At 33.7% G+C, this 11,122-nt stretch overlaps 1 protein-coding gene and 1 long non-coding RNA gene across 3 annotated transcripts in view; one reads left to right on the top strand and one right to left on the bottom strand.

Annotated features, from left to right (window-relative positions):
* LOC106875150 (FERM domain-containing protein 4A) overlaps positions 1 to 11,122 on the top strand; it is a 355,036-nt gene that overhangs the window by 25,331 nt on the left and 318,583 nt on the right. For both annotated transcript variants that reach the window (XM_052965645.1, XM_052965646.1), the window contains exon 2: positions 7,512 to 7,569. In XM_052965645.1, coding sequence (XP_052821605.1) covers positions 7,540 to 7,569 — 30 coding nt within the window. In that variant the 5' untranslated portion in view covers positions 7,512 to 7,539. The remainder of the gene's footprint in view (positions 1 to 7,511; positions 7,570 to 11,122) is intronic.
* LOC128247035 (uncharacterized) overlaps positions 2,770 to 11,122 on the bottom strand; it is a 31,060-nt gene continuing 22,707 nt past the window's right edge. Inside the window, exon 3 of the long non-coding RNA XR_008263450.1 lies at positions 2,770 to 2,823. This is a non-coding gene — a long non-coding RNA (uncharacterized LOC128247035). The remainder of the gene's footprint in view (positions 2,824 to 11,122) is intronic.

Below are 11,122 nucleotides of genomic sequence, written 5' to 3'. Positions count from 1 at the left end.
CCCCCCCCCCCTCTAAACATGAAAAATTAAATTTTCTATGAAATTAGTTATTAATTGAAATAATTTCCCTTTTTCTTTGAGATGTTAACAGTTACCCCTAGTTTTTATCTTTTTCCAGCTAAAATGTAATTTTCAGTTCACTGAGAATGTTTTGTGTGCATCATTCAGTATGTCATCACCTACCCGAATTATCTAAATTCATGCCTTTGCCCCACTTTAATTATTTTCTTTAGCTAACCTTTTGTAAATAGTGTAGCAGAGTTTTGCTACACTAGCTGTGTTCATGACCATGTAGTCAGTAGTGGGGTACCTTAACCACACTACTTATATTATGATGGAAAAGTCAGTTTTTGTTTGTACTGTGTGTCATATGGAAGCTCAACTAATAGGTATTATTACTGAGACGAATAAGTTCAGTCTTTGACCATTATAAAGTTTTCTTTTTTATCAGTGCATTATAGTATTCAGTCATCTACTTGGGATTATTTTATTTTAGTTTATCCGTCTGTTTTAGGAGAAACAATAGCTCATCTATGAATATTATCTGCATTCAATTGAGTAATACTTTCACTCGTGTAACAGTATGAAGCCAGTACCAAGAATTGACCTTTTCGTGCTTCTTGCTGCTAACTGAGGCATTTATAATCATTTACTTATTGAATTTATATGATAATCTAGTACATAAATTATTAGAATAATCAAAAGGATTACAATAACAAAACCACATGAGACAAACTAAGCTGACCATCGAAAGATGGTGGTACTGTCACAAAGTTATAGCTTTAAGTAACTAAGAGCTTTACACCGATGAACATTTGGTGACTTTATATGAACATCTGTTTTCTTGAACTATGATAGTATAATTGTGCTGGTATTCAAATTTTAAATTGTATTCATACCATATTGAACATTCAATGATCTGAGCTGTTATTAAATTTTGAATATATTTAAAAGTATACTCTGTCTCAAACTTGTATACAGTACAAAAATTTGTACTCTAAGCTTGTATATCGTACATATTCTTTTCATTGGACAATCAAATAAAGCTGACTAGTTTGTGATGTATAGCATTACTTTGTTGGGTGTAATGAAGAAGTAAGAAAAGATACTATTGTTTTGATTTATTTATCATTCCTAACTGTTCAGAATGTTTTAGCTATATCACCACTCCTAAGCACACTTATATGTCATACTATCAGTCCTCTACTACTTAAGTATGATATATATTCACTTATTTAAAAGAATCAAATAAAAATAATCTTGTCTTGTGATATCATGCTGCAAGTTTTATGCTCTGAAGAAGAATCAGTTTTAGTGTAATAGCTGGATGTAGCTTTGTTGTAATGTATGTCATTTGTGTATCACGTAACTCTTGATCAAATGAGGTTGGGAATTGGTCAGTCATTTTGGTGAGGAAAATAATTGTTTTTAAATATATCAGGTGTAAATTGTTTTCATGTTCACATTTAGAAATTAATGTTTCTTGTTGCAGTTGTTGACAAGTTTAGTCAATTGAATGTAAATTTTCTTGAGAAGCAAAATTTGCATTTGTTGAACAGGTAGATGGGATGAAGCATGTGTAAGAGGTGTAATACTACATGGTAGAAAGAACTGGACAATAGATTCAGAAGACTTGTGATAGCTACAAAGAAATGTTTTACTGGATGCCCTGTGTCAACATGTGTAAAGGTGATGTGCAAATGATATGAAAAATAGATTGGCAGTAAGGGTATTTGGTAATGTATAGTAGAAGTGTAGTTATAAAAGTATAGACATAATATAAATGGATAACACTTGCTATGTACTAACAGTGGAAAGTAGCCATTGATAGAGAAAGATATGAAGTGTGAGATCAGCTCTTAGGACACAGTAACTCACAGATGAGATAACACAGGAAGGTGGGTGGAAATCTTTAATACCTCAGATCCATTTATCTTATACAGCATGAAGAAATGGTCACAATGATGACTCACCTATAATTAATTGGTATATTTTTTAGTATCTGTTCATTAGCCTTGTCTCTTTTAAACAAGTAATTTGTTTTTGACCAGACACAAAATTTCTTTTTTAAAATTTATTTAATATTTTACTGACATGAAGTGAATTACTGTCTGAGTAACTGAGAAAAAGTAACATTGCATTTTCTTCTCTTGTCTTTTGGTCATATTTGCAGTGTATTCCTTCCATTTAACCACAAAATAATAAATATAATGTCCTCATATAGATACAATGCTCTCACATCTTGAACATATAACCATAACTCCTAAACCCTGTCTAATATCCTATCGTTTTAATAAATATGCATTATGTTAAAAATAGCTCATTTAACAAAATGAAAATAGATGATAGGATCAGTGGAATGATTTTATTTTTATATTTTCCAGCTGCTGGCCACTCAACTGTGAAGTTGGAATTATCAGCCAAGCAAGCATAGAGCAAGCAGGGTTTATTTTACCTTACTCAGGGGACAAGATACAATGCTCATGACCATGTAGTCATTAGACCAGCACCTTAATGACATCACATATATAATGATGGGAAAGTCAGTTTTTATTTGTCATGTGTGTCATATTGAAGCTTAACCAACAGATATTACTGAGAAGAATAAATTCAGTCTCTGTTACCAAATTTTCTGTTTTATCAGTGCATGACAGAATCTTTATTTAAGTATTCAGTCACCTACTTGGGATAATCACATTTTAAACACCTTTAAGCAGAAAATGAAAATATATATAAACTGGAAACTAGAATAACAAAACTTTATTATTACTCATTTTACATACTGTATAGTCCTTGGTAGAGTTGATGAATATCAACAGGTCACTGGAATATATGAAAAAAAAAAAAAATAGTTTCCCATGAAACCAGGCATAATAATGATTTATTTTTATAAATGTGTACAAATGTACAAATACATGAACTACTATTCAACCAAACATGCTAAAATTAACATAAATATGTGTCATATATGTACCGACATTTTAGCTTTATTTTTATTGAATGGGTCAGGTAGTCTTTTTGGTACATGTTGATATTTAAAATTTTCTACTTCATATATTTATCAATAAAAAAAACTAATAGTAAGTTACATTTTGAATTTTTTTAATAAATACATAAAAACAAGCTAAAACTAAATAAACCTATAATCTCTTTCATATGTGTTCTATTCTGTTTTTACTAAAACATTGACCTTCAGAAAAAAAGGGAAGAACCTTAGTTTTTCCATTATTTTTATCTACTTTTTCTCCTGTCATCTGGTTATCCAAATGCCATCAAGAGGAAGTATTTTTTTGTAGTTCTTCATTTGAACTTTAGACTTTTGGTTTGTGATTGTCATTTATAATGAGGGTTTCTGGTGAATGGAACACTCATATAAATACAATATATATATATATATACGACAGCTTTTAGATATTTGTTAGTTTGCCTCTGTTTTATGATAGATATATTAGTTGTTTTGATTTTATGACAAGAAGCTTGCAAGAGGTTTGCATTAGGTTTGATAGAGTAGACCTATAATCAAATATACTTCAGCTGTGATCATCATCTGTTTTATTTTTTCAAACAGTCATTTATGCCTAGGGACCACCTAGAAGTTCCTTTTTGCCTTAAGTATTTTCTAGTGGCTGTGTCATGTCAAGATGATAGATTATACAAATAGACCAAAAAAGTGATAAGATATTAGGAAGATATAAACAAGTTCAGTTTTTGTGCACTTTAGGATTGATCCTGTCTAGAAGAGATACAAATTGAGAAGACTTAGAATTTGCTCTCAGATAGTTATGACCTGAAAATTATGGAACATTCTACAGATCTGAGTTATGAATTTGTTTTGATTTAGCCATAATTTTACTGCCACTGAGAATTATGTTAATTTGCCAAAATATTTATCTCTCTGGTCCAAGATTTTTTATTTCTTTCACAAAACTATTCTCTTGTTTCTTCCTGTTCGTATATATTATGATTAAATAAAATATGAATCAACAATGTTTACGTTTCCTTTGCTTTTCCAGTTTCTATTTTTGTAGTCTAAAAAAGTTGTAATTTTGATTTCTGTTCTAAAATGATTTATAACACTGGTGCAGGGCCATAAATTTTTTGAGTAGAAGCATGGTTATTTGAATCGGGAAGAACTTACATTAGTGAGGATCCTGGTAGAATTTAAACTTGCTTATGAAGAGAGAGAAAACATGATATTGAATGCTGAGGACATATGTAGGCTTGAAAGAAATGAAGCTAGTATGATCTGCTGGATGTGTAATGTCAGTATGCATACACAACAGAGTGTAAGTGCCCTGAGAGAAAAGTTGGGCCTAAGAAGCATCAAATGTGGTGTGCAAGAGAGTCAACTGTGCTGGTATGGTCATGTGTTATGTATGGATGAGGACAGCTATGTGAGGAAGTGTCACTCCCTAACTATAGAAGGAACCTGTGGAAGAGGTAGACCCAGGAAGACATGGAATAAGGTGGTGAAGCATTACCTTCGAACATTAGGCCTCATAGAGGCAATGACTAGAGACCAGGACCTTTGGAGATATCTTGTGATTGAGAAGACCTGGCAACTAAAGTGAGATCGCAGCTACACATGTCTGGCCCTGTTAAGAATACCCCTGATGGATATGATATGCTTGAGAAGACCTGTTGAGTCAAGTAAAACTAATATCATAGCTGTGGCCAGTGTCCCCTAACTGGCTCCTGTGCTGGTGGTACGTAAAAAGCACCATCCAAATGTGATTGATGCCAAGTCTGACTGGCTCTTGTGCTGGTGGCACGTAAAAAGCACCCACTACACACTCGGAGTGGTTGGCGTTAGGAAGGGTATCCAGTTGTAGAAACCTTGCCAGATCAGATTGGAGCCTGGTGCAGCCGCTGGCTCTCCAGACCTCAGTCAAACTATCCAACCCATGCCAGCATAGAAAATGGACATTAAACGATTATGATGATGATGACTCAGTCCAGCACTCCCAATGTAAATATTGATCCAGCATCAAATTAAAATCTGCTCAACTTAATTGAAATGATAAAACAATGGAACAGATAAAGAAGCTAACAATGTGTTAATGAATTCAAATCCTTGCTAAGCATTTCATTGTATCTCTGTGTATGACATTTTATTTTTGTTACTTCTGTGTACTTAGCTATACAAAATGTTTTGAAAATATCTGGGAAAATCTAACAGATTATTGTCCTGGCCAGAAAACCCAAATTTAAATACTATTTCAATATTTCTTTTGAGGTTTGAGATAGGATTAACTTTCTGCAAGCAAGATATTGTAAGCAAAAGAAAATTTTTTTTTTCTTGATACTTATTATTTATTACTATTAACATTGTTGGGTAACTAAAGACTAGGTTTTTGAATTTGTTTTATGTTCCTAGTAATAACATCTGATCAATTTCCTTCTGGCTTTCCCTCGTCTGTAAAAAAAAAAGAAAAAAATGAGAGAAATAACTCAAGAGGGTCAATAGTATGAATTTAGATTATTCAGGTAGGTTGTGATGTACAAACTAACATATACAAAAAATACATAGTTAATGGAAAACAATGCCCTCATTGCATAATTGTCAATTTTATGTCTGCTTTTCCATGATGGGATGGTTTAGATGAGACTTTTAGTAGCAGTGTTTTACAGTCACTCCTTTTAGACACATCATTAGGAACACACAGGGACACACTGTGCCTATTCTAAAATCTGGGGTGTACACACACGATAAGGGAGATTATATCAAGAAATTAAAAAATACTGTTACAAAAAACTGAATTTCGAAGTTTAAGAATAAAATAATCTGATCTTTGTTAGCAGGTAAGGTGACAACTGTAGGTATGATTTAGTTTTATTTGACCTCAGATAATTTAAAAATTTTTGTATGTTTTTAGTAGACCTTATAAAAATCTGCTCACTAATTAGAGCAGAGAAGTACTATGCTTTTCTGATGAAGTTTAATAAGGCGAAAACAAATCTATAACTGTCACCTTTGCTTAGATTTTTTTCCAAATTATGAAATTCAATTTCTTGTAAAGTGAATTATTAATTTCTTAGAATTATTTCCCCCCATTTCTTTTTGCTTACAATTACCACCAGGTCTCTTATTTGTTTTCCTTCTGCTTTGAGGCAAATTTTCAATCATTAAGAAATTTTTGCATACATTATTTTCAATATGTATCTGAACAAACCGTAGTTAGTCTGAGATCACCATTCTCTTTACTGGTATGGGTTGGATGCTGGCAAACCTGAGGATTATGCCAAACTCCTGTCTGCTTTCGCATGGTTTCTATGACTGGATGCCCTTCTTAGTGAGAGATAGATATAAATCAGTTGTGTTCTTTTTTCTTTTTCAGTTGTCAACCATTTTAAACTCCTGAAATATTTGTTTTTTATTATCCGATAGACTTTGTCTACCTGAAGCATCACTGTTTTCATAGACTGTAAGTTTTACTGGAGATATTTGACTTTTCATTTAACTCTGTTGCTACTGTCATGACAATGCTTCACGGAATTTCCCCCCTTTAATCCCACCATGCAGCTGTTCTTTGAATGTTTATTAACAGATGCACAAATTCCACACCTACATTATATTGACAGATCTACATTTTCAAAGTCCTTGAAAACTAATCATTTAATAAACATACTCATTAACTATATAAGTGACTATTCTTTGGATGATATTTTATTTATATAAAAATAATCAATATGAAAGACAAATGATACTCTGTATATGTCTTCTACTTTGCCTCAGTTCTGTACTATTTATAAACTGGCAAAATATTGTTGTAATAGATATAGCTGTTGTTAGCCATTATCAAATAGATCTGTGATCAAAAGTGTTCCAGCTGTGACCATCACCCCTCTCTTTCCTTTTTTCTCTCTCTCTCTCTCTCCATAATTGTATTGAGGACTAAATTATGCAAGTTATCTTTCAGTTATATAAAACATTAGCATGTGATTTGAGGTAGACTTGACTGATATTTGTAGTAGATTAGTGACCACATAGTGGATCCTTCCTTGTCTTGCTATTCTCTTTGTCACGACCTCTGCCAGTCTTTCTTGCCACCTCTTCTTCATCCTTCACTATAATTTTATTTCCGTGACCATTTCCGTCTCCTTTTTGCTCTGCCCATGTCTCCCATTCTTGTTTTCATTCTTGCTCTCTGTATATGCTTGAACTTGATAGACTCTGCTATATCTAGAAATCTAGCTCATTCAGGTTTCTCTACGATTTGGCTATTTTCTCCCTCTTGTATAATTATTTTCTGTTTTGAGAGCCATTAACTTTGTGTGTGTGTGTGTGTGTGTGTGTGTGTGTGCGTCTGTGCGTGTGTGTGTGTGTCTGTTTGTCTGTTTCTTTCTTTTACTCTGCTTATATTTTTCCCTACTTTATTTCTTTCTCTCCATTTAAATTATGCTCTCTAGTGATATGCTGCTCTCTGGTATCAATGTCTCCAATATTGAAAAATAAAATAATTGCAATTTTTTTTTTTTAATTAATAGTTTCTTTTTATCTTTTATTGCAGTATGTAACTCTAATTTTATAAAAGAGGAATGCTGAACAAGGACTCCAAATTCAGTAATGTAAGTGAAATTTTTCCATGTCACCAATATGAACATTTAATGTCCACTTTTTCATGCTCGCATGGGTCAGAAAATTTGTTGAGGTTGATTTTCTACAGCTGGATGCTCTACTTGTTGCCAACCTTCACCTGTTTTCAGGGAAGGTAATATTTTCCCAGGTTTCATCATTTTTTGCTTGTATGATCATGGTGTTCATTTACAACTATCTTATGGTATTAAGACATTAGCACACTTGAACAAACACCTGCATGTACACACATACACACATGATGAGCTTCCTTCAGTTTCCATCTACCAAATTCACTCACAAGGCTTTAGTTGACCTAGAGCTATAATACAAAGCTTGCCCAAGGTGCCCTGCTATGGGACCAAAAACCATATGGCTGGGAGGTAAACTTAGCCACACGATCAAACCTGCTCCTATCATCATTATCTTCCAGTGTTTTAAATCCTGGTTTTGTCCCCGTTAATGGAGGTGGCCAGATCTACCTTAATGCCATAGCAACCGAGGTAGGCAGGTGCAGCTCACTCCAACCTTAGGGCTGGCTGGTGCCCATTCTCCTTTGCTATCATATAATCATATAACTAAGTAATTTCTTCAAACTTCTATATTGCTCTAACAGTATACTTTGGTCTATTGCTCCTATTTCATATTGCATTACAATGTTTGGAACCCACAAAAAAAAAAATATTTTAACCAGTGTGTGAGTGTATGTATGTTTGATTCAGTTTAATCAAGCAGTTTTAAGGTGTGTTGGCAAAATTTTCTCCTTTTTGAAAGACATTGTTCACACTTAACAAAATATACATCCATTTGAAAAAATTAACACCCTTTATGATAATCCTGCTTCCATCTATATTTAGAGTTAAAATCCTAATGAAATTAAATTTAAACTTCATCGTTCCTAGGTCAGTAAAATATGCACCAGTCAAGTACTGGGGTCAGTTTCATTGACTATTCCCTAAATTGATGGCCATGTACTTTTGTTAGAATTATTATTGTTGTACAGAATGGTTGCTTGAGCATGCATTAACCAAATAAAAGTTAATGGGGCTTGAAGCTCATTATCTGATGATGTAAGGCCACATCAGCCAGAAATATGGTTTGCTGGACCAATGGTCCTGTTAAGATGCCTGGAGTTTGGTTTCAGCCACATCCCCCATTGGCTAAAATCTGGAATTAGGCTATGATTAGAATAACCAGTCTTACCCAGAGGACACTCGCTGAAAAGCCTGACAAAAGTGGTGAAGATCATCACCATTATTTATTACTGCTTGACTTGTGTCATGTCCTAGTTTTCATCTGATCAGATTGAAATACCCGTTTTTTGCTATGTGTGAAAGAGATGTATTCCTCTAGTCAGAAGGTTCATCTTTTGGCATATTGACTATGAGTGTTAGAAGAAAATCTGTTGAAAGCATCAGTCAGCTTTGAGTGTCACCTACTCATTGTTGTCCTGTTTTGTTTCTTGAAATAGTTTTGTAATGTCTTATGTCACAGCTTAATATCATTCAACCTGAAAGAAACAGTAATTAAATCTCTCCCTTTATTAAAATAGACAAGACATTATTATAAAAGTCAGGTACCGGAAGTCATTTAATCAATTAATTACTCCCATTCATTCTCAGTTTACAATCTTATACTTTTGTTAGAAATTATTAGTATAAAAAAAATTCCCACTGATTTAAATCTTGTATTCACTGCTGTTTGTAAGATAGTTAACAACATATTACTTAATATTTTATTAATACTAACACGTTCTTTGTTAATTTCCTTTGACCTTTATTTCCATTCAACATTTCATAAATAGTTCAGTCATTTATGGCTTGCAAATTTTTATTAGACTCCATACCAAATAGGGCATGAAAAATGCCATTGATACAGATGTCTTCTTTAGTACTTATCACAGCAAGATCTTTTGAATTTTTTTATTTTTATTATATATTTATAACTTAGGCAGGCAAATTCACTGTTAGTTCTACCTGCATTATGTAATTTAGGGCAGTTTGGAAACAAATAGTGACAGAAATGATAGTGCAGAAACACTGAATCATTATAGTACCAAGACTTATCTGGTTATATTTTGAGGTTAAATCAGGTAATTGATTATTATGGTAATGTTGAAGAGTTCAAATCCACATCATGTATTTTACTCTGTGTATAGGTATGAACTTTATTTTGAGAATACAGACTAGAGGTACATGTGACAAACTGGCGTCCTCTCCAGGGAGAGATTTTCCTCTCTTCTGCTAAATACCAGAAAAGCTGGAGTTAAGCCTTATGTATATTTGAGCTTTATGAATGTAAGTTAATACTCTTGGGTTGATTCAGTTAGCTACACCTTTCTCCTGCAAACAAGGCCATGTACCTAGTGGAAAAAACAATGGTTTTTATTCAAAATGAACTCTTTTGGTACTCTAGTATAGCCATAAGACAGTGATCGGCTGTCAATTAGAGCATTAGTTAGAATAATTTGTTCTAGATGTGTTCTGAATTCAAATCCTGTTGAGATCAACTTTCAAAGTTGATAAAGTACCACTGAAGTCTTGAGATTGCTTCTGTTTTTCTTTCTATCTCTGGATCAAAGCCCCAACCCTTATTTGACCCAAGAATTGTGTTAAGAGTACGTGTTTCTATGGAATATTGAACCACCTTAATTGCTAATTTTGCAAGTAAGAATTCAGTTGATTGAGCAACTGAATGCTCTTTATCATAACTGATAAAGGATCTCTCCCTCTAGTGTAGAAATTCTTCAAAATTAGTTTTGATTCTCACCTGCAGTTTCAACATTCTCACTCATAATGTCAAAGTTGTGACTGCTTCACTTATCTCGGAAGTGAGATTCATAGCAACATTCATAGCTGTGAGTCTGAAGCCCTAAAATTACTTGGATGCAGTTGTGAACTTATTGGACAAGTGTGTTTGGCACTGCTGGTATCTACGCAGGAGGACAAAGGTTGGAGTCTTCAGGTCTCTGGTCTTCTTTGTCCTGCTCTATAGTTGTGAGACTTGGACACTGTCCAGGGCTCTTAGAAGCTACCTGAACTCTTTTGGTACAAGGATGCTTTGCAGGATTATGAGTTGCCATTGGTCAGATTTTGTATCACACCAGTGACTACTCAGAAACTGGGTTTCGTCCTGTTACTTGTATAATTCAGGAGTGCCAGCTCAGACTATTTGGCCACGTTGCTTGATTTTCCCAGTTGGATGCTTGTTACTGTGTTCTCTTCACTGAGAATCTGGCTAAGTTGATGGCTTGTGTTGGTCAGCCACATGCCGACAGCAGATGAGGAGGTATCTTGCAGAGATGAGGACTGATTGGGATTCTGCTCAGTGGGTCTCCCTGGAAGACCTGAGAATATACTGACAAATTGTGTATAAGCTAGCTCAAATGTCAGAGACTTTATGATATCTATTTCAGGGTTTTGCTTTACTGCATACATGTTGTAGCAGAGTTAACTTTGCCTTTTAACCTTTCATATTCAATAATATATGTACCAGTAGTGTGTGTATATATATATATATGTATGTATGTATATGTATGTGTGTGTG

This window comes from Octopus bimaculoides, chromosome 2 (assembly GCF_001194135.2).
Source record: "Octopus bimaculoides isolate UCB-OBI-ISO-001 chromosome 2, ASM119413v2, whole genome shotgun sequence".
NCBI lineage: Eukaryota > Metazoa > Mollusca > Cephalopoda > Octopoda > Octopodidae > Octopus > Octopus bimaculoides.
This window is presented reverse-complemented; position numbering and strand designations above follow the sequence as displayed.